The sequence below is a fragment of the Indicator indicator genome, chromosome Z, assembly GCF_027791375.1.
Source record: "Indicator indicator isolate 239-I01 chromosome Z, UM_Iind_1.1, whole genome shotgun sequence".
Lineage (NCBI taxonomy): Eukaryota > Metazoa > Chordata > Aves > Piciformes > Indicatoridae > Indicator > Indicator indicator.
The window spans coordinates 52,727,967-52,752,396 of NC_072053.1; the positions used below are offsets into that span (position 1 = coordinate 52,727,967).

Genomic DNA, 24,430 nt, shown 5'->3' on the forward strand with positions numbered 1-24,430 from the left:
CAGAAGCTAATTACACTGGCAGAACAACAATTTTGTATGTAAGGAACAGCTTATAAACATGACCTCATCCTGAGAAAATGCAAATGCCTACAGGTAAGCTTACACTTCAGAAACTAAGTCTCCCTCTCCTCCCTACTGCTGCAGAAAGAACTATGTGGAAGTACAGTCCACATTAATTCTACTTTAATTCTACTTCCATTTCACTACTTTGAGGATAGAGAAGCTTTTACACACAACACAGGAAAAGGCTGTTATCAATGCACTCAGTTAAGCATGATTTTCTCCTCGGAGAAGCTAATTACAGCTGTAGTTTTCTTGTTTAAATAATACAGAGTTAATTATAAGCAATGCTTTTGTGACCAGGCACATTTCTGGCACACCTGCAACTTCTTCATTCTCTGCCACCTGCTCCAGAAAAGACTCAGGACTACAGTGAGGTGAGATGCTACAAACCTGAAGTGGAATAAGGTAGCGTGTGAAGCGTCCCTTATTACTTCAAAAAAGGATGCCAAACATATTTTCCCTTCTAGGGTTGAAGTACAACACAGTGAAATAAAAATATGTTACTCCTTCTGGTATTAAGATTTCTCTGTCTTTCAGATAGTTACCTAATGATTAGTTGCTCTGATCTAGAGATTGAAAAGGATGCTTAAAAACATTGGTTTTACTTCTTTAAAACTTTTTTTTTTTAATGATGAACCATCCTGTTTCTGTGAAGTCAACATTTTAAAACACTGATAGCACAAGCAATACAGTGTTCAAATGAAATGCTGATAAAATTCAGGAACAGCAGCTAGTCATATAGTTTTCCAATCAGCCCATAGAACTTTACTCAAGGTTGATTTACTCAGCTAGGTTTTAACCTGGAGATGTTTTATTAAGATACACAGAAAAGAATGAAACGTTTTCCTGGCTCTGAAGGAGCCTTATCCCATTTCAATCAAAATTAGTGAAAGCTGACAAGAACTGGATCGTGTTTGTTAACTGTAGAAATACCTATAATTTTTACTACATAATAGGACTGTTGGGAACTATTGTAAGTAATAATAAGCCAGCTTTTAGAGACCCTGACACCAAATGCTACCACCCACTAGTGAGTTTTTCAGAATTTTCGTAAAATCAGGCAAAGGAATTCTCATTAAGGTTAACTGCTTGCTGCTCACTTCAAAAACTTCTTTTAATGAACAGTTTATACAGATGCTTATGCATGTGCAGCAATTCTTTCACCTGCAGGTTTAAAACTTTAAAAATGCATAAAGAATATCGATTAAACTAGACTCCTCTGTACTATTACAAAATCTCAATTACTGTCTGAATGGAAGACATTTGAATTACAAGCGGAAAATTACAACCCATATCTCTCTGTAACACTAATAATGATCTAGACTAAACAAACAGGCAGGTGCTGGATCATTAATTCATCTCAGTAATCCTACACATCACAGGTATTATAGTCTCTCTGGAATTTTGAATCGTAATGGTCCACACAAACATTCCTTTCAATGCCGAGCTGTGTAGGATCAGATCAGAATTGTATTTTACTTCTCGGTTCTGAATCAAACCCCGACTCCCAAAATTAAAAAAATTGCAACTTACCAACTTCCGCAAAATTATACCAGAACCCCCCATGAACCTGCCAACGTCTTCTCCAAACAGGAACACATAATAATTCATGCCCTGAACCTAGGGGTCACCTAGATCTTGGCAATATTTTAACCATTTGGGAGTTTCGTAGGAAACGTATCATCAATATATAACTTAAGGCCTTCAAAAAACTAGCTAAGCAGATAAGAGCAAAAAGATTAAATTAATCAAAGCTGTGATTTTTTCTTAACCTGTGAGTAGTACATGATATTACCATGCTCTGTATTTTAAGAAGTATTGAGATCATAAAGAAAAAAGCAGGTAAAAAAAGATAAAATATGACAATCGTGTATGCAGTGAGTACTGTAGGATCGATTCTGAGCTCGCTTCATTGACTCACATTACATCAGAAAAGTAATGAAATCAGAGCCTACTTGGGCAAAGCAAGCGTGCAAATATCAATGAGTAGAAAGTAGTCTGGATTTTTAACTTGGATGTGCAATTTCTAAATACACAAATTTATAAATCCCCAGTAAAAAGAATAAATTATTGAAATCCTTCTTTAAAAAAAAATAAAAATAATTATTATTTAGGTCAGGAAAAATACATGATACTTAAACACTGCAACAGTTTTTCGTGAGCGCTGATTTTTTGATAGGTGTCTCGGCCAGGCTGGTTACTGACCTCCTATCATCTTGATTATCACTACGTTTTCGCACTTCACTGTAAAAAAAAAAAAAAAATCAAACAAACAATCAAAATAACAAAAAAAAAAAAGAAAAAAGGGCATTCAATTAATACATTTCTATTCATGGTCACTGTTCTGTTTCTCCCAGTATATGTCACAGACTGCACTATCATCTGTTCTGTGGCTAAAACTGCAGGGTTTAGTGCACATGATCAACATGCCTTGCAATTTTTATTCAGGAGTCATATCAGTATTTTTATACAAATCACAGAGATAGTTACAGGAACATAGTAATTTCTGGTATGTTCCATTGTGTTTTGTTTTCTCTCTCCTTTTCTTTTGATGATTTTCCTTTAATATGTTTGCCTTAGCATATTATCATAGAAAAAGAATTTCTTCATAGTTGGAAGAACAGAACTAAATAATTGCAATTTCAAGCACAGATTACCCCTCAAAGAAAAATCACATGTTGTTGGATGTTTTATTAAAAACACAGTCTTAAAAGCTGGTTATTGATCTATATTCTTTCCATGGGACCCTATAATGTCAAAAGCTAGCTCCAAAATTTCCTGCTTTTTATATAGATCTATATCGATATATATAGATATTTTTAAAAATAATATATATATATTTTAAAAATTCAGGAAGTTCCTCTCATAAAACAATGTCAAGGAAATGATCACTGAGAAATTTTTATTTTAAAATTAAATGCTTCTCTCAAGGAATATAAATTACTTAGACTTGAGTAAAGAAATTGCAGCCCAGCATTACAGACCAAGGTTCTGGGTAATGCCTAGACCATTTGAGGATCAATTGGCCTTGTGAACAACAATTTTTTACTTGGTTGATTTTAGTTTGGGTTTTGAATTTGAAAAGAGAGGCTCCAACTGCCAAAACATTATTTTATCCTTGAAACAGTTAAACAGAGTTATCATGTTTAAACATCAGAAGTAATTTTCACCAGTGATTATTATATAACTGTGCTATACATGTTCTCCAATTTCATAATCCATTGCTGCATTCACAGCCAGGTTCTTGGAAATAAGTCATTTAACAAATTAGTAATTAACTTCACATTGATATTGACAGATAAATTCCTGCGTTCTTGCTGCATCTCTGATGGATGAACTTTCCTGGAAATACAAGTGCTCTTGAAAGCTTCATGTGAAGAAGCAACAATGTTCTTTAGAAAGCCATTATTTTGTATTCAAAATCACGTTAATCAGAAATACTTTAACAATAAAAAAATCAAATACTGACCAAGTATCAAAAAGTTAGATTATTGCATTAGATTGTTGCAAAAGTCACATGAATGTGATTTGTAGTTATAACCTCAAGCTCTGTGGATTAACCTGAAAACTTAAGAGTCTGAAGATTCAGTACATACTGACAGCCATTCAAAATTATATTGTAACCAAAAATGGCTTGGAAAGGTAGTAATGTCTGGCTCACATATTATCATAGAAATATCAGGCTACTAAATGGATAGAATCAGAATGTCTATCTTTTTAATTATTTAGAGAAACGGACATCAAGAAACTGTGTGGGACTAGAATGGTCAGTAATAAAACAATATATAGTAATATATGTGAAATAACTAAGAAATAATTATACACACAATTATATACATTTGGGGAAAAAAATTACAAAAGTGAATCCATGTATCATTTAAAAATGTAATTCATTCACCAGTTTTTTTTAAATTGTGAGCTCCGTAACTGAGTTCTAATTTAAATAATTATTGAGACAGCTTTGTAACATTCAGAAGCAAAAAAATATAATTTGATTTATCTGAGAATAAATCCTCTGTTGCATTTATCCATTAAGATTTAACATGGTGTTCTTTTTAATTTTTTTTTGTTTGTTTAATTTGATGTTAGTACCATTTCAAAAGTACATGTGTATCTTTGTATGTATATACGTATATAATGTCCTTGTTACATAAAATATACTCAGATGTGTTTATTTGAAAATAAAAACGTGGCTACTTACCGAGCAAGATGAAGAACTGCTTCTACAATATTAGATCCATCTTTAGCACTTGTTTCACAGAAAAGCGCATTGTAAGTCTGTGAGTAAAAGTAAGATGTTGAGTCAATGTGATGGTTTAAAAACTGTCTTTTTAATTTTTTCTTTACAAAGTTCAAGCAGAGAAAGCTAAAGAATGTAAATAAGTCACTATTGGGTGTAAGAAAGCAAAATAACAATTGTTCTAAACACTTCCTTTGGATAGATAGAAATGTTTAAGAACCACTACTCAAAACAAAGTTGGGGCAGTCAGAGTCTGCAGTTCGCAGCTTGATGGGCTTCTGTGTGGCTTCTTCTTCTCCTCTTCTGGCTGAAGATAACACACTAACCTTGGTGAGCTAAGTTTAACAGCCCCTCTGCTTCTTAACTCTCTGCCTTCTGCCAGGGGGGTCTGGGTCCTTCTGGTTGGGGAGGAGGCCCCTTGGGAGGTCCCCCCTTTTGGGGGAAGCAAACGGAACTTGGTTGTGCTTATCTGTTGATTGTACATATTTGTAAATGTTGTGAATAGTGTATATTTGTACATATTCATTGCATTTCATCTTAGATTGTAGATTTGCTTATAAATACAGCTTTCATTTGCTTCCAGACTGAGTTAGCCTGGTTATTGTCAGTGTGGGGGGATTTCAGCTCACACTGTTACAGTTAACTAATCTGAAATTATTCCCATGTGAATACGTATGTTCAAATACAAATAGTTTCCTCAATAACACAAAGAAAGATGACACACATTTAAATGAACAGGACTTCTGTTACTCTTCATTCGCCGATACGTGCACTTTAGTACTGTTAAAAAAACCAGTAATTTCTATTTAATTTATCTTGCTTATATTCAGTATATTCTGAATTAACAAAATTAATAAAAAGCATATCATAGGCTTAATGTCCAGACTCAATCCTCTTGTCCACAAGACTACAAAATGCAAAAAGAGTTGCTAGGACAGGTTAGCAAAAGAAGCTCGTTAGCTACTCATGCACTCACACAGTATCTGGTAGTCTAGGCTAGACAGAAACATCATTCCCCTAAGTAACAGCCATGATATCTGCCCCGCTATGAGCAATTATTTGTGCAAGCACTCCATTTTTCCTCCAAAATATGGGATACACCCATCCTTTATCCCCTATTTAAATTAATGCAAACCCTACTCTATTTACAGCAGAAATTTCCTTTTTCATTTGTGTAGAAGTGGCAGGAAGACAAGATAAATCTCTTGAAGAAGAAATACTCCACTCAAAAGATGAACAGGCACAAGTCAGGCAAAAAGCCTCATGTGTTCACTAGTGTGTCTGCACAGGCAATTTCTCTTTGGCAGCAGAGAAACCATCCACTTTTCCACTGTGAAGGCTGAGAAGACTACCCCAGCCAATAACAAAGTTCAGCTCAGCGGACAAAAAGATGTGATTTAACCTGTCAAACACCATCAAAATAGGATAGTTTTCATTATAAGTATCCATGAATCTTAATTACTAGATTTGAACAAGTGACCAGGCAAAGACCGGTTTTCAGATTCAAGCTCCTAAAATCATTTCATACTGAAGAGGTAAACTTGGACCTTACCATAGCCAGCTTTTCTCCATAATTTATAGGCAGACATTTGTGCCCTTGTGCTGTAAAAGCTTGACGGAGATCTGCTTTGTTTCCCACCATCATAATTGGAATATTCTCATGAGTTGCATCCTGTAAAGAAGAACTTGTTTTCTTACTGCTAGAACTCTCAGCATACAAAAAAGTAACCATCATCACCATGACATAACATTTTCCTTCCCCACCCCCACCAAAAAAAAAAATTTGCATACTATCAAAACTACCCAACAGACTACGAAAGTTACACTGATAACTTTTCATGAGGTAGTCAGTACTTAAGCAGCCAGCTTAAACATCAGCTAGGAATGAAGTCTTTCCCTTCCCATAAGTCCTCTTTGCCAACCAGGAATTTCATGTGTTATGTTCATCTAAAAGAAACAGTTATTGTATCCAAATGCTACATGACAAAATTACTAAGGGAGAAGTGACCAACTCCTGTACCATAATTAAAAGAAACAGCTTTCAGAAGATGAACTGAAGATTTTGCTTATTACTTTGCCTCCCGTTAAACACGTCCTGAACAGGAGAAAAACTCCTTTAATTGAAGGCAAATTTATTTTCAAATAAACAAACAAGAAGTAACCGTAGAAAGAAGTACTGAAAATTTCACTTGAATTATGAAAATTTAACATCGGTCTCAAATGCAAAGGCTCCAAGGAATACTCAAGTTACGCACAAGAAGTACTTGAAATGGGTTCTCATTTTAATTTCAAAAGAATGTTAATAGGAAGGGCGTGATTACACAATACATTTTTACAGAACAAAAAGATGTATCAGCTTTAACACTAACCAAATATTGTCAGCATACATTTAGGATTTTTGCATGGCTTTTACTTCTACGAAAGATTGCAGTCTGGCTAATTCCAAGATACAGATATCAACATTTTGTAACTAATAAGGTTAACAATATAGTGAAACACAATTTGTAAGCTGTATATTCGCAAGGATGTTACCTCAATCATATCCACCCATTCTCGCACATTAAGAAAGCTTTTTTCACATGTGATGTCATAGAGCAGTAAGACACCATCTGCTCTTCTGAAGTATGATTTAGCAATACTTCGGAACCTTTCATCAAAAAAAGAAAAAAAAAGATTTGCACAATGCCACATTGTCAAAAAATGATTCAATTTAACATCATTGTGAACACAGCATTACTTTATTGCACTACTGAGTCGGACTTTCTCCATATTACAAGATGAATTTCCTCATAGCTTCTTTTGTAAGTAGTTCTTGAAAACTGCTGATGCAGGGTTACAAACACTTCATAAAGATAAACAAGAATATGTTATAACCAGCAATCAATATTTTTTGTACCAAAACAATCCACAGTGTATCTATTACAAACAATATGCTTTGCACCATACTTTTGATTCAGTGGCAGGACTTTTTCATTTATGTATAATTGCACACTTTTAGTTGGGTTACTCTACTAGAGCTGAAAAAAAAATATCAAACCAATACATTTATTCCAGGAATTAATTCATTAGTTACAGTAATCTTTGCTATGAACGTAGCACAATCTACCTAACAACCAAGTACAGTGACTAGATATTTACATTATATGAAAATACACTTCACAAATGTATTATGTGGGAGAGGAATGATTTGGCCTCTACCTACCTACTTCACATAAATGACTCATTCAGGCAAAAGTAAACACATACAGCCCAAGACAAATCTTGGTCAATGAATGGATAAAACTGACTTTCAAGGTGTGAAATTAATCTTTAATAAGCCCAAAAGGATGTCAGTAAAGAAGCAATGGTTCTCAAGTAAGGATGTTACAGATTTTTGAGGAAATTCTACAGAATACTCTGAAGAACCTTAAATATTCTTTCAGCAATCTGTACAATTTTGCCATAAATATTTTTAAAGTCTTTGGGAAAAGGTTTTTGTACACTGAATACATTGCAAATCAGGGTTAGGACTTTAAAAGAGAAGTAGAGGGGGGTGAAGGGAAAGGAATCTCTAAGACAAAACCTGCTCAGAAATACAGGTCTGTAAAAGGAGAAAGAAAGCTAAAGACCAAAAATGGGAGAAACAACATGTATCTACTCTATCTTTTTGTACTGCAGGAGAGGGACATAAGAATGTAATTAATTAATGCTGTGGTGCACCTCAACTGTTTCCCTCTAGAGAGAGAAAATATTACCTTCAAGCATCACCAAACTTAACAAATGTTCCACCCATTTTATGATCTCTGCAGAGCATAATCAGATTTGTTTATGATATTACATACAGCCATACCAATTTAGTATAGGGCAATCTATTATTTAGCAGATTTTTTTCCCTAGATGAATAAAAGCTATAGTCTTCCAGAAAGGATCAAATTGAAATTATGCAAATGCAGACAATCACTAACCTCTCCTGCCCAGCTGTGTCCCACAGCTGTAGCACTGTGGGTTCTCCATCAACAATCAGTCTTTTCATTTGAAAATCCACACCTGAAAAGAATAAAGTGTATAGTCTAACCAAAAACATAGATAATGTTAAAAGGCCACAGAAAAAGAAAAGCTAAGTGCCATATACAACAGTAATTTCAAAACTAATCTCTTTTAATAATGAGATTTTGGTCATTCACACAGCCTTTGACTACAATAATACCTTGAATATACTCAAGTTGTCTGTAGAAAAATATTTAAAGAAATATTTTGACCATACATTTTAACAGAAGCACTGATACAAGTGACCAACTTTATTTTGCTTTTTGGAAGAAAAAACCAATGTTTCGTAAAACAGAATTTATTTCAAGTCAAGGAAGAAAAGAATAAACTAGAACAAAAATCCTAGCTCAGAAGCAATAAATATGTAACTACGTTTTGATTGGAAGATAAAAATTGCAATTTGTTAGCTGATAGCTATAATAATACACCCACATGTTAGTCAGAAATCCCTCCAGTTACATTTAACCTAAGGCTGCAATAACACTTTGAGGAAATGAAGACCAAAAATGGTATGAAAGACATCAAGGTATAGAATCCTAGAATGGTCCAGGCTAGAAGGGTCCTCCAAAGGTCATCTAGTCTGACCTCCCCACAGTCAGCAAGGACATCCCCAACTGGACCAGACTGCCCAAGGCCACATCAAGTATGATCTTCAGTGACTACAGGGACAGGGCCTCAACCAAATGCCTGTTCCAGTATTTTACCAATCTCATTGTAAAGAACTTCCTCCTAAATCTACCCTGCTCCAGTTTAAAACCATCATCCCTCATCCTATGACTACAAGCCCCTCTAAACAGTCCTTCCCCATCCTTCCTGTAAGTCTCCTTCAGACATTGAAATGCTCCAATAAGGTCTCACCAGAGCCTTCTCTCCTCCAGGCTCAACAGCCCAAATTCTTTCATCCTGTCTTCACAGCAGAGGTGCTCCGGCCCTCTGATCATCTTTGTGGCCCTCATCTGGACCCACTCCATCAGGTCTGTGTCTCTCTTGTGTTGGGGGTCCCATAGATGGACATAGTACTCCAGGTGAGGTCTCACTAGAGCAGAGGAATCCTGCTGGCCTCTCTTCTTTTGATGTGGCCTAGGATGCAGCTGGTCTTTTGGGCTGCAAGTGAACATTGCTGGCTCATACCCAGCTTCTCAATCCCTAGTAGCCCTAAGTCCTTTCCTGCAGGGCTGCTCTCAATTTCATCATCCCCCTGTCTGTGTTGATATCGAGGGTTGCCCCAATCTAGGTGCAGAACCTTGCACTTTGTCTTACTGAACCTCATGAGATTCTCCTCAGCCCACCTCTCCAATCTGTCTAGGTCCCTCTAGCTGGCATCCCCTCCTTCATTTTTATCAACTGCACCACTCAGCTTGGTGTCATCTGCAAACTTGCTGAGGGTGCATTCAATTCCACCGTCTGTATCATTGATGAAGATATTGAACAGCACTGCTACCCGTACAGACCCTGAGGGATATTACTTGTCACCCATCTCCATCTGGACACAGAACCATTGACCACTAACCTTTCTATGCGACCACCCAACCAGTTCCTTATACTGGACAGTCCACCCATCAAACCCCTATCACTCCAGCACAGAGAGCAGGATGTTGGGGGGTACTTTAAAAAAATCCAGATAGATGACATCTGTTGGCCTTCCCTTGTCCCTTTTCTGGTGCTTTGTGTTGTTCAGGAACACACTCTGTGCTTTGCAAGAAGAAACTAGATTAGAGTAGTACAGTATTATCCACTCAAAACAGCCATTAGGCACTTCTAAGCTTTAGCATTCAATTATACTTCATAGCCTAAGAAACTTTGTGTGTATATTCAGGTGTGGTGGGTTGAAAATTCCTCCCACCTGCAAGCAATCACAGAGAGTAATCTTTTCACTCCTGCAGAAGAGCAATGAAATTCACTCTAGTATTTTAAGAAGAACCATACCCAGAGTTGCACTAGTATTGCCTCGAAATTCATTTTTGCAAAGTCTCATAAGGAAACTGGATTTTCCCACTGCTGCATCTCCAGCAAGAACAATCTTGTAAGCCTTCTCCGAACTGGGGTATTTTGGAGTATGTTCAGTTGCATCTGACTGGAAATAATAAGAATTCCTCTATTTCAACTCATATAAAGAATATTCTCTATATTAAACATATTTTTTCCCTATAAAATTGATTACCTGAGGAGCAAGAGCAGATATGTATTTCCTTGTTGAAGCAATTGAGCTGCTTCGACTTACTGGTTGTGAGGACTTCCAGTCCAATACTGTACTGCTGTTATCAGGACTGTATGCTTCCTCATCCCTTATCTCTGGAACCTGAAAGCACAAGATAGTGTGTTAATTCTAGTGAGAAAAGTAGGCTTTTTAGAAAGGCACAGATAACACTGACTCAAACATTTGTTTTAACAGTTTTAACAGATTAAACTCTCTTTAATCCAAATAGAGATGTGCATTTCCAGGCAATATATTGAGATTATTGTGTTATTCACTTTTTCTGTTTACTGTATTCTACATTTGGTTCTTCACCATGTTTGCTGTTTGGCATAAATGTTTTCAGTATTCTTCCCAGATACAACAAATTCATTTCCTTCAGATAAAAAGTCATTACAATAAACAATTTATTTCAGAACTTATTTTACAAAAATTGAGAATTTCCCCACAGGACATTAGTCTCGATGCTATTACTAGTCAAGCAAAAGTAAATACAGGATAGCTGAAAATCCTATGACTAAATGTCACAGTAAAGGATCTGCTGTAAAAGACCTGTATTCTGGTGTGCTTAATACAAGCCATTAGTAAATCTGTTTTACTAACAATAAAATGGACACAGTAACACCTTCCTACATTTCTAAGTTCTCTGAGACTTACTGTGTAAGTAAATGTATGAACAAATTTTTTCTCATGTATGTCATTTTTTAATTCACTGCCATAGCATAGTAAGATATAGCAAACAGAAATGCATTTTACTTCTACAGTAGCTGCTTTTTAGCCACTAGAAAACAGATGCCTGTCTACCTGCTCTTTAACAGCTTTAATAAACGTGTACCTCAAAAATTATTACCTGAAAAATCTATCCAAAATTAAACCCAAGCATTTTATTTTAAAGAGAAGTAACTGTTTATTCATTCTCCTCAAAATTGTCACTAATCTTATTTAAATGCATATAACCCAAATACTTCATTTTACCTGGCTTAAGGGCAATAATCCACTTCACTTTAAAAACAGAAAACTAACTTTGTCTGCAACCTAAGGTTTTTCTCAGAGAAGGAGACTTACATCTGTATCAGAAGCATCACCACCAAAGCTTTCTTGCATACATTGTGACCTCTGAAAAATCCTTTGCTGCCTGTACTCCACTTCTGAATCATACTCATTTGAATCCCTCAGGGTAGACAAGCCACTGTCGAAACAGCTCTCAGGCAAGCTGTCAACTTCATAGTTTATCCTTTGCATAGGATCACAAAGTGCTAAAGAATCATAATCTTCGTCCACACAAGAAGAATGCGATGATCTAACATGAAAATATTGGAGAGGTGGAAAAAATTATTATACAAATGTCTGCTTATTCATACACAGAAAAAAACAATTTTAAATGAAAGATTCAGAAAATTACCTACTATGAAGACATCAAAGGCAGAATATCATAGCTGATGGTTTAGCTAATTTTGGTATATTCTAGGACATATGAAATGGCCTTGAATGTTGTATCCAATTTAAATGAATGGATTTGCTCAAAGAAGCATGTAGAGCAATAGATAACAGATGAAAATACTAAAAAAAGGGGTCAACTGAGTTCATGTAATATTGAAATGTCTTTTCTTACAGTTTGGTAGGGTATGCAAAACCTAAGGTTTTACACAGAAGTCCATCCTTTCCCCTCACCCTTCCTTCAAAGGCCTTTTTCCTTTCATTTCAAATGAAGAAATATACTTAAATGGATGCAGCAATGACAGCTTACAGCAAAAGACGTTATTTATGATAATGAAACTAAGGATTAATAAGGATTAATACATTATTAATAAGGATTAATAAAATTAATAATAAAATATTCAATCTTTTAAAAAAGTTTACTATGGCTACAATCATAATCCTGTTCCCACAGCAAGACAGTGATAGACACAAACAAATGTGAGGTAGAAAAAGTCTCCAAGTCACAGTGGAGAAAAGAGAACCAGTAAGGCTCTGCCCCATTAGGAATGGATGTGAAGCATTGAACTGCTAGAAGAGACAAGGCCAGCATCAGTCTTTTTAAAGATAGTTTAGTTCCAGAGGAGCTGAGAGCTCCCAGTGCAACAGCACGGTACAGAAGAGTATACTGGGGAGAACCACTAAATAATGAAGCTCTTACGTAGTTCAATATAATTCCTCCCTGCAATCAGACAAACAAGAGTGACAGAGGCATCACCATGCAACAACATCCAGACCATCTAACTGACATCCAGTCAAGCTAATGATAATCATATGAAGGACCATGATGTTTAATGTGGAATACCACAACATCCACACTATTCACACACCTACTAGCCTACACCAAATTGCTGAAATACAGAGGAAGGGCACTTAGTAGAAAAAAATTAAGCTTGTCAGGTATTCCCTGAAATAAAGGTGTGAATTCAATGCTAGGACCTCTGTACATGCTTAAAGCGACTTAGACCAAGATGTATGATAAAGCATAAAAACCCCACAATTATCTACTAGTGAAAACTGATTAAAACATGTAAGAATGCAAATCAGTATCTCTTAGCATTGATCTGATGTCAGCAAAGAACTGAAAATGAACATTCATATCTCTTTCTGTCTTTCAACACTAAGTCACACCTGTTAAGAATAACTTTTAAGAATAACTTTTATTCCCATCACAGTGTCTTGTAAAGGAGCTTGCACTTCTCACTTTCATGGAAATGCAAGATTTGAACTATGTAGCAGATACTCATAAATATTCATCAAGAAGGACACTAATAAGCCTACAGAGAGGCTTTAGTTATCCCTTCAGAAAATTACTCAATGTAATATGTAACTTAGTAGCAGATGCCTCTTAAAAAGTGCAGTGTCCAAATGAGGGAAACTAGTTTTATCTGCATCCAGCAGAAGGAATCAGTTCTCCACAAGCAAAACTTTGCAGTGAGCAAGTACATCTCACATGGAGAGAGCAAGAGAGGAGTAACAATACCGAATGAATAGGCATATTATTCGTGTGAAACAGAAACCAACTTAATCCCTACCAAAGATACTAATTGCTTTGGCAAAATGTAAAACACAGACTACTAAGAATTCTAGTAGAAAGGTCTCTAGAGCTTGATGTATCACTGAAAGAAAAGTAGCATAAAACAATTTAACAATTGAGTAAGGACATGTATTTTTGCTGTCAGTTCTGTTTGGGGGGAAAAAAAAAAAAAAAAAGAAAAGGTGCAAAAACATAGCATGGACTACAGGCACTCAAAGTGGGATCCAGTGCCCAGTGACTTCAGTGAGAGTCTCAGCAATGATCTGAAGACACTCTAATCAATTACCTAAATCCAGTAAGTACAAAACCACAGCAGCCCTGACCTCTTAATATTTTTATTTAGTTACCTTATTGCCATTTTCTCTGGCTCTTATCCCATTAATATACAAGTGCATTTATTACTCTTTTTCATTGTTCTGAGGAACTAAGCTTACATACCTTTGTAAGAATCATTACATGGGAAAACCAGACATACAGGCTGAGGATATGATGACCAAAAATGTTTTATTTCCCAAGTATACTGAGTAAGCTATGTAACAGAGGTCCATGAGAAACTTTTGTAGTTTCTCAGGCAACAAGGAAGGAAGAGTGAGAATCCAGCAGTGCCAGATTAAATGAGGCTGTCTGACCTCTCCATAATTTCATGACTTGCAGTGGAAAGTTTTCCTGAACTTTCTGAGGTCATTGAAAAGGGACTGACTGCAGTAAACTTTGGATATTATAGTCACATATTCCTTCTGAATCAGACAGGACTATTCTGTTATTTGACAATATTTGCTCTTCAAAGTCAAGTGCAACACTCTATTTTTTTTAAACTTAATAAAAGCAAACCTGGCTTACCTGTCATACCGTAGGTTTAGAGGAGACTGCCCACCATTAGATTTAGGACTGCTTCTAGAAATAGTACTTCCAGGTGAGGTGTTTGCTAACCGCTGCAACAGATACATTAAAAATGCATAACAAGTTTGATGGACACATCTGCTGTCTCGATGAACTGTGCATCACCAAAATTACTGTCTTTTCATGTACATTCTACTACTTATTTTTAATCAAACATCACATTTTATATAGAACTGGATGTCAGCAATCCCATTACATATATGATTTAGGCTCTACTGTTGCAAGCATTAAGGGACAGGGTACTAGAGGGCAAAGGGGCCCACGATAATTGGTTCATATTCAAGGACCTCTTCTTCCAAGCTCAAGATCAGAGTAATCCAACAGGTAGAAAATCAAGAAAGGGAGCCAGCAGACTCACATGGATGAGTAGGGAACTACTGAGCAAACTCAAGTGGAAGAAGAGAATCTACAGATCATGGAAGGAGGGGCTGGCCAGTTGAAAGGAGTATAAGACTGCTGTCACAGGATGTAGGGAGGCAACTAGGAAAGCTAAGGTGTCCACAGAGGTCAACCTCATAAGGGAGGTCAAAGACAACAGAAAGGGCTTCTTCAAATACACTGCAGGAAAAACTAACACTAGAGGCAACCTAGGCCCATTACTAAACCAGATGGGTGCCTTGGTCACAGGAGATACAAAGAAGGTGAAGTTACTAAATGTATTCTTTGTCTCCATCTATATAGCTGGAAGCTATTCTCAGGAGCCCCAGATCCCTGAGGCCCCAGAGGAAGACATGACAAAGGAGGAGTTTTCCTTGATTGATGAGGACTGGGTTAATGAGGGATTAGGGAACTGTTAAGTAACCTAGACATCCATAAATCCATGAGTCCTGATGGCATGCACCCATGGGTGCTGAGGGAGCTGGCAAAGGTCATTGCCGGATCACTCTCAAGTATCTTTGGTAAGTCATGGTGGACAGGGGACTGGAGGATGACAAATGTCACTCCAGCCTTCAAAAAGGGTAAGAAGAAGGACCCAGGTAACTATAGACTGATCAGCTTCGCCTCCATCCCCAGAAAGGTAATGAAACAATTTATCCTCGGCGCTGTCCTTAGGCATATCAAGGACAAGAGGGTCATTAGGAGCAGTCAGCATGGTTTTACCAGGGCGAAGTCATGTTCAACCAACCTGATAGCCTTTTATGAGGGCATAACCAGGAGGAGAGATGATGGTAGAGCAGTGGATGTGGTTTATCTTGATATCAGTAAAGCATTTGATGCATCAGTATAGGTTGGAGACTGACCTGTTGGAGAGCAGTGATGGGGAAAGGACCTGGTGGTCCTAGTGCATGGAAGGTTGACCATGAGCCAGCAATGTGCTTTTGTGGCCAAGAAGACCAGTGCCATTCTTCAGTGTATTAGAATTGGGGGTGGCTAGTAGGTCAAGAGTGATTCTCCTCCCCCTCTAGTCTGCCCTGGTGAGGCTGCAGCTGGAGTATTGTGTCCAGTTCTAGGCCCCTTAGGTCAAGATGGACCGGGAACTGCTTTGAAAGAGTCCATCGCAGAGCCACGAAAATTATTAGGGGAGTGGAAGATCTTCCTTACAGGGAGAGACTGAAGGAGCTGGGGCTCTTTAGTCTGGAGAGGAGGAGACTAAGGTGTGACCTCATTAATGTTTACAAATATGCAAAGACTGAGTGCCAAGAGGATGGAGTCAGGCTCTTCTTGGTGATAAACAGTGACAGGACAAGGGGCAATGAGTGGAAGTTGAGGCATAGGAAGTTCCATGGAAACAGGAGGAAGAATTATTTCACTGTGAGGGTGAAGGAACACTGGAACAGGCTGCCCAGGGGGGTTGTAGAGTCTCCTTCTCTGGAGATATTCAAAATCCACCTGGATGTGCTCCTGTGTGATCCGGTATAGGTGATCCTGCCCTGGCAGGGGAGTTAAGATATTTTGAGGTCCCTTCTAGCACCTAACATTCTGCGATTTTATGTGAAAGTGGCTTTACAACTTCATCTGCTAATCGTCTCAGTATCCACGGATAAATGTCATCAGGTCCCATGGACCTGTGCACCTTCAGGTTCATTAGATGGTCTCAGACCTTGTCTTCTCTTACAGTGGGTGGATCTTCATCCTCCCAGTCCCTGTCCTTGCTTTCCGCAACTTGGATGATGTGTTTATGAGCCCTCATCATTGAAGATCAAGAAAAAAAGTCACTGAATACCTCAGCCTTCCCCATATCCTGTGTGATGAGGTCCCCCATTTCCTTCCACAGAGGGTTTGCTTCTTCCCTGTTCTTGTTTTGTCACTGATGTATACTTTCCCTGCTACCCTTGATGTCCCTAGACAGATTTAACCAAATCTGGGTCTTAGCTTTCCTAACCTGATCCCTGACTGCTTGGGCAACTTGGTACTCCTCCCAGGTTATCTGACCATGTTTTTACCCTCTGTAGGCTTTATTTTTGCAACTAATATTGTCCAGAAGCTCCTTGTTCATCCATGCAGGCATTCTTGCTCACCTTCCTCTTTGTCAGGATGGATTGTTCCTGGGATCAGGGGAAGAGATCTTCGAATACTAACCAGCTTTCTTAGGCCACTCTACCCTCCAGGACTTTATCCCAGGGTACTCTACTAAGTAGATTCCTGAGGAGTTCAAAGTATGTTCTCCTGAAGTCTAGGCTAGTGAGCCTGCTATGCACCCTCCTTATTGTGCTAAGAATCACAAATTCAACCATTTCATAGTCACTCCATCCAAGGCTGCCCTTGAGCTTCACATTGCATACCAGCCCCTCCTCATTGGTGAGAACAAGCATATCATCTTTTCTTTTTGGCTCCTCTACCACTTGAAGGAGGAAATTATTATCAATCTATTCCAGGAATATTCTGGACTGTTGATGCCTTGCTATACAGTCACTCCAACCAGACATCAAGGGGGTTGAAGTGCCCAGGAGGACCAGGTTTGTGAACACAAAGCTGCTTTTATCTGTCTATAGAGAGCCTCATCCACTTGGTCTTCCTCATCAGGTGGTCTATAAAACACCCTCAGTATGATAACATGTGCCACTTCCTTCTCTTTTTAATCCTCACCCATAAGCTCTAAGACTGTTCTGGAGTTTAACAGGTCTCCCAACACTGAAAAATGGCTGTGTAGAGTAGGTTTTTGTAACTCTGAAATTGTCCTTACAAAAGATCCCTCTTTAGTCAGTCCAAAAGGGTCTGACTGAGGTCACTGTTATCAGTATTCCTTCCTATTCATTATCTCAGTAATTTGCCTGGATAAAAGTTCAAATTAGATTAGTACCTTGCTAATAAAAGAAAGCAGTTTCATAAAAAAGTGTGTTTTCAGTGGTAGAGAGCTCCTATATACACAATGCAAACATACTTAAGTGCAAGAGAAATCGATGATCTATTCACTACATCAGATACATGTAGCCATAGCGTATTACACTACTTTCCAAATTCACTACTTTCCAATTAACTAGCTTCCTAAGCATCTCAGAAAGTAGTTGTGTTTTAACAAATCTCCATTACACAAAAGAAAGGTAAAATCAAACAAACTTCAGCTATGCAAATGTATTTCCAGAGTGAGTCCACTGAATAAAACTCGTAAGTACCCACTGAAGTACAAATTTGTATTTGGTGTGTTCATTCTGAAACCTTCTAGTACAACACAACGAAATTATAATACCTACCAATGATCTGTTGTATTTGCTGAAACTGTTTTCAAGTGCACTTCTTAAACCATCATTGCTGTCATGTAGCTTTCTGTTGGCTGATCTAACAAGGAAACAAGGAAACATAGTTTAACTTTCAGGAGCAGGGCAAAGAAAACATAAAAAATTATGTAACTTATAACAAAAACAATAGCTGTAAAAATATATATCAACCCCCCCCTTTTTTTTAATTTAGATAAACCCTAAAGAGAAATGTGGAACTAGAAACATGTTGTTGTATACCTAAGCAAATGATTGTACATGAAAAAAGCACTGTGAAGTTTAGCCTCCAGAAGCAGCCTATGAAACCCTGTTTCACTTCTGGAGTATGGTCTTTGGTCAACTGAGAGGAAAAGTACACTGTAAGAATGGCTACAAAACAACAGCTATGAGGTAGTAAGCTGACTATGGCCATTTCTGAAATATAAAGTGACAGCTCTTTAAGTGTTGCTGAGATAATTCAAAGGACAGATGTGATTCAGCTGTTTGAAAAGAAAGAATATGTTTAAGATAAAGAAATAAACTAAAGGTATCAAAAAGCTATTCATTGTAACCCTCCTTGAAAGCAAAAATCTCTGTGCCCCTTGTATAATACTGCACTTAGTGCTTTCCAGATAACAATAAGACAGAGTGTTACTGGAGAAACAAAGTCAATGTAAAAGGAGCCAAGTAATAATCTCTGTAAAAGCATGGATAGACTCAAATGTCTTTCAGCTTATTGTAAAGAAATGAAAGTCAGTGAGGCTAAGAAAAGAAAGAAAAAATAATGGAGAATTAGCGGGTCAGTAACACAGTAGTTAGTAGCACAGCTCCTTCTGCGAGGGTAGAGCAGGTTCCTTCTGTCAGAAGTGAGGCCATTTCACTGTTTTTATTTAGTACTTTTTCTGAAATATCATCTCAGTCTTTTGCATACAAGAACATATACCCACAAATATGTTGGGGCAAAGTTTGTTAATAAAAACCCAAATTACTAAGAACTTACTGAAGTATTTCTATTTGTCTTTCCAGATTATCTCTCTCCTCAGTATACTCTCGTATCATTTCTAGGTCTCTGGAAAAAAAAAAAAAAATGAAGCTACACTTTATGGCATATTTTTTTTACTTTTATAATATTGCTTTTGGCAGATGACAAAACAGTCAACATTTATAAGAGGTGATAAAAACATAGTCAAGAAAAGAGATAATCTCAAAATATTTTGAATACAGTTTTTCTGTGTTTACATTTCTGATGAAATATGGTACAAGCAGTTTTAGGCAAAGTAAAATCACCTGGTAACTTCAATGATCACTGCCATTATATTTCAGCAAAGACTGTGAATGAAGAACAAAACACCTACAAAATAACCACAGGAACTTCGTTTCCCTTTGAAATACTATTTGTGCTATCTGTATATGACCACATAATGAAGCTGTCATTTACGCTGCTTTAAATATCTATAAAGCAGCTTTCAGTCACTTTAGAAAAAAAATGGTTGAGACTGATGTGTGAGGCTTCCAAAACCATTCTCCCTAATACACATACAAATATCACCTCAGTGCAAGTCCTGGAGTTAAAAATTGCCTATTGCCGTGTCTTTAGTTAAAGTCACAGTAATCTCAAAAGGCTCCCTTGCAACATTATGAGTTCCTATGCTATCCAGAACTTGCTCTTTCAGAAACCTGTCAGGAGAAATGTAGTTACAGCATACTTCGCATGGTGTCAAATGTATACCTGTCATTTATGCCTATTTTTGAAAATTGCCTATATAATAAATACATCAGGCAAGAGACTTTTTCTCCCTGCTGAAAATATGAAGTATCTTACCTCTCACTGTTCAAAGTTTGATCTGCATACTCGCTTTTCAAGGTATCTAATTCACTCTGAAGAAAAGCTATATTTGTCTGTGCTTCTAAAAGATCTTTCTTAAGTTTCTGATTTTCCTTAAAAAAAAGGAAGATATTATATGTTAGCTGTCACCTAGATACAATATTGTCATATTATAGTAGTAAATTAATAATCATCAACATTAAATAAAAACTAAACAATAGAAAATCTGAACATGGAGGAGGAAATAAAATTAAAAAACTCTAAATCAACAGAGAAGTCAGCATGCTAAAACCACTGAATTTTTATTTTTCCCTTCCAGTTACAGAAGAAAAGGATTATATCATCTCTAAATGTCAAATATAGAATGAGGATCATTTATACAAAAACAGGTTCTTTTCAAAGTTGAAGAAACACTTTCACAACACTTATAAACAACTTTAGAACTTTACTAGTACTAAATCTACAAGAAAATATGAAAGTAGATGTATTGCAGATGCTATAACTGAGGCTGAATTAATATGTTAATCATAATAATCTCTTACCAGGAACATATCATGGATTCTTTTTTTCAATTCAATCACATCTTCCCTGTGATTTATGTTTTTGGATTGCTCCTCCAACTAGAAGGATAAAAAAAATTAATGCAATATATTAATTATTCTTACTCAGAGTACATAAAAATATTTTGCATCTCTTAGAGGTTTAAAACTCAGGAGTTTTCCTATCTGTGTTAAGAGGCATCACTGCAGTGGCTTTCTACAATATTTTTTAATCGATACTTTAAAATGATTAATGAGCATTTTGTACTCAGTAGGTGTCAAATATGCATGACTAGGAAGACACTAGAAGATATAAGCAGGTATCCCAAACAATGCAGGTAGGGGGGTGAGGAATACTAAATAAATAAATAACACTCTTAAGTGTGATTCAATATGAAGAAACAAAAATATATACTCATTGGTCACTGTAATTATGGTAAAATTTGTAACAAAAACTAATGTCAAAATTAAACCCAAATTACAAAATAATTCAAATCAATATTCGTATCTGAAATTTCGGTTTTCCTTACACTTAAGTTTTAAATTAAAAGATCAGTTTGAAGTTAGGTCCAGGCTAGTTCCACTAGTCATTTCAGCTTAAACCCACATCTGCCATTAACATCTGAGAAAAGTTCACTATCTGCAAAAAGTCACTATATTACTGTAAATTACTGTATTTGGACTGTTGATTTCATCTAAATCTATAAATTACATATACTTAGAACCAATAAATTAGATTATTTCCAATGCATCAAATACAAAACTAGGTAATGTATTAACAACAGAATTTGGCTAGCAGTTGGTCCCTCTCCTCAGGTTTCAGGAAATTCACTAATTTCAAAATTACACAGAATTAATACAACAGCCATTAACTAACACACACACAGTTAAAAAACTACAATAAAGACTATGTCTTGGGGAAGGCACTTCATAAGGTCAGCATCTCTTAAAACACTTCAGAAACTCTCACCCTGACTTCACCTCACTTACCTTTTTAAGCTTTTTTATTGTCACCTGAAGATCTCCAACTTCAGTATCATACTGGCGCTTCAGCTCACTTAGTGCTTCCTCAGCTTTTCGCTTCTCCTGAAACATACAGATACATACAGCCACAGCGGCACAAAATCAGGGCACTGCATTCTTTTTTTTCAAACCAGGCTTCCATGGCGCAGCATACAACATGGCAAGTAACAGCGCTACGATGCTGCCATCAGTTACTTATTTACTTCTGGTTGTCTAACATTTTTTCACTTGCAAGCACTGGAAAGTTACAGGCCCATGTTCAGTAAAAGGCATGCTGAAGAGAGCACCTTTTCTTTCAGATGGTACTTGGTCTGAATATCAAACCAGGTATGATATTCTGAGTTTCATTTTACTTGATACATATTTTTAAAGGCTAGTACATCAAGCACAATGAGAATAATGGTATGTTCTGCATGCAGTAGGTAAGTATTTGTCTAACTCACTCCAGCCACTCCCCAGGAACTTCACTGACCAGTTTCATAACTCAAGAAATCAGAATGCAGCAGTGATACGAGGTGCCAATGAGACAGGTTGAGTTTTCACATAAAAACACCCAGTCATGGACATGGAATTCAGTGCATTCCTGTAGGTGACGCTGACGTCCATGTGTTAAATTATAATCCACGTGTTAAAACAATAATCAAAGTAATCAGCTTAAGTTTCTCTTGCTGTTGGCATTTATATAGGACTCCTAGGCATTGTTTGGTAAGTATTTGCTTTCCCTGAAGAAACAAAACACAGGCAAGCGTCATGGTGGCATGAGTCAGATCACTGACAACAGCCTTGAGTACAGGCATTAAGATTAATGGTTTAGTACAATCCCACATAGTAAATATCTTATGTTTACTCTCGGGGCGTTTTAGGAGGTGGACTATGTGGAACTATGAGCTCAAGCAAAAATACAGAAAGTGAAAATCAAGACTGTTGTGAGAAACAAGTTACAGCTCGTGTTTCATACCTGTATCTAGGTGTGAATAGTGAAATCACAATCCATGCAACTCAGTGACAATTTGAAGAGTTTTCACAATAAGAAACAGACTAGATGAAGTAATACATAGTGGATCTGGTTTTATATAATGCTAGCGTATACATTTGGATGTTCTCAGACAGAGCAATTACACACATCCCAGTCAGGTTTTTACAATACTGGAAGAGTCTTCAGAACTTTTTTCAGTGTTTTACCACTTTTTGCAGACCAGGAATTTTCCAAAGCAGATGTATTTGCTTTCTAAACATAAATGCTTAGTTGTCTGGAAATTGAAAGGTTTTCCTCTTCTAAGATTTGTGTTATGATTCATGAAACATATCATGATATGCTTTTTTGCTGTGGTGGTATCTTTAACATTTTTTGTCATTATATTTTCTTTCTAGGAAAACAATTGACTTTTTGGAGCAAATCTAGCAGAATACCATTTACCTTCACAAATTAATTACTGTGAGCTATTTCAAATCATCAAGTTGGAAGACTGCACTTCATTGCTTCTGATTCTGCAACAGCGTTGGTGAAATAATACTTGCCAAATATAAAGACTACCAGTATACTGTGTATCCTACAAAGCAGTAATTATGCTTGCAGTACATTTTAATTAATGCATTGCTTATGTCCAGATTAAAACACTTTCACAAAGTGTTACATTCTTATGCAAATTATAAAGTTAGATTTTTCTTATGTGACTTTATTATGATTTCAACATGAAGCAGCCAACATAAGTAGGGTGGCTTTATTGTGCTGCTTTCTGCTTAGAATTACACAGACACATGTGGCTGTAACATATTTTTCAGTCAGTAAGTGTGGGGATTGAAGGAGATAAATTAATCACTTTTGAACCTGAAACAGATTTCCAATAAAGAAACAGACACGCTCATTAAAACAAAACCTTGGAAGGTGGCAGACTAGAGAGCAGACAAGATAAAGGACATCTGCTGTTGACCTGTGCAGTACAAATGTTTGAAATATTTGACCAATGACCATTTAGATAAGTTTTGGGTGGCTAAAGTGGAAAAGTACTGTTAGAAACAGGCTTGCTTTCAACTGCTGCTAAGAGTATCTAAGTTTTGTGTATTCTCTCAATAGAACGGATCATTTCTGAGCTATCTACTGGTGTCGTCAAGTCATTGTCGATATCTCAGGGGTCTGTGTCCTTATTATGCCCTTAATAAGTAAGAGGAAGAGGATTCTTGTACTTTTCCATCAAAACATCAATGATTGTCTTGAAACAATGGCCAAAACTTGAGCCCACTGAAACAGAATTTGCCCTCAACTTTGGGAAGCCCAGGGCCTCACAGTCTGTCATCCTAATTACCCTCTCCTGTATCTATAGCCTTCTAAAATACAGTTGCAGGATAAGAATGGGAAAAGATCATCACTCCATGCAGATACACAAATTAAGAACAACTTACCTAAGCATCAGTTTCTACATAGAATCATAGAATCAACCAGGTTGGAAGAGACCTCCAAGATCATCCAGTCCAACCGATCACCCAGCCCTTAGCAATCAACTAGACCATGGCACTAAGTGCCTCATCCATAGTCATCTACTAGGAAAACTAGATTCCATACAGCGAACTATCATTTTTTCCAATCTGTTTCCAATACTGGTCTCAGAAATAAATTCCTCTAGGCCAGCATATTCTCACAAAAGAGAAATATTTGGGTTTTTTTCCTGGTTTGTTATATCTGAGCAGCCATTCCCCTTTAGGAAAGCATTACAGGAATATGTTTTTGATCTCATGGATAGCTTCTCTTCACCCAGACCCTGCCTTCAACAGATTTGAGTTAGCCCATCAGGATCGAAAACATACATGGCCATCAATGCTGCTTAAAACCACTTAGGAGTTTGGTAATTATTAAATTCCATAAATATAAAATACTCACTTCCTTTTTAACTTTATGCTCTGCAGCTTGTATACGTTGTTCCATCTCTTCCTCCAGCTCACTAAGCTGAACTGCTGCTTTATCCTGAGCTCTGAAA

At 36.9% G+C, this 24,430-nt stretch overlaps 1 protein-coding gene across 1 annotated transcript in view; it reads right to left on the reverse strand.

The window, feature by feature from the left end:
* Positions 1-2,198: 2,198 nt before the first annotated feature.
* RASEF (RAS and EF-hand domain containing) overlaps positions 2,199-24,430 on the reverse strand; it is a 33,776-nt gene continuing 11,544 nt past the window's right edge. Inside the window, exons 3-17 of the mRNA XM_054398003.1 lie at positions 24,334-24,424; positions 21,426-21,521; positions 20,439-20,516; positions 19,894-20,009; positions 19,072-19,140; positions 18,069-18,153; positions 14,377-14,468; positions 11,589-11,823; positions 10,491-10,628; positions 10,256-10,403; positions 8,248-8,329; positions 6,836-6,950; positions 5,856-5,975; positions 4,265-4,341; positions 2,199-2,307 (exon numbers count right to left, since the gene is read on the reverse strand). Coding sequence (XP_054253978.1) covers positions 2,199-2,307; positions 4,265-4,341; positions 5,856-5,975; positions 6,836-6,950; positions 8,248-8,329; positions 10,256-10,403; positions 10,491-10,628; positions 11,589-11,823; positions 14,377-14,468; positions 18,069-18,153; positions 19,072-19,140; positions 19,894-20,009; positions 20,439-20,516; positions 21,426-21,521; positions 24,334-24,424 — 1,651 coding nt within the window. The remainder of the gene's footprint in view (positions 2,308-4,264; positions 4,342-5,855; positions 5,976-6,835; positions 6,951-8,247; positions 8,330-10,255; positions 10,404-10,490; positions 10,629-11,588; positions 11,824-14,376; positions 14,469-18,068; positions 18,154-19,071; positions 19,141-19,893; positions 20,010-20,438; positions 20,517-21,425; positions 21,522-24,333; positions 24,425-24,430) is intronic.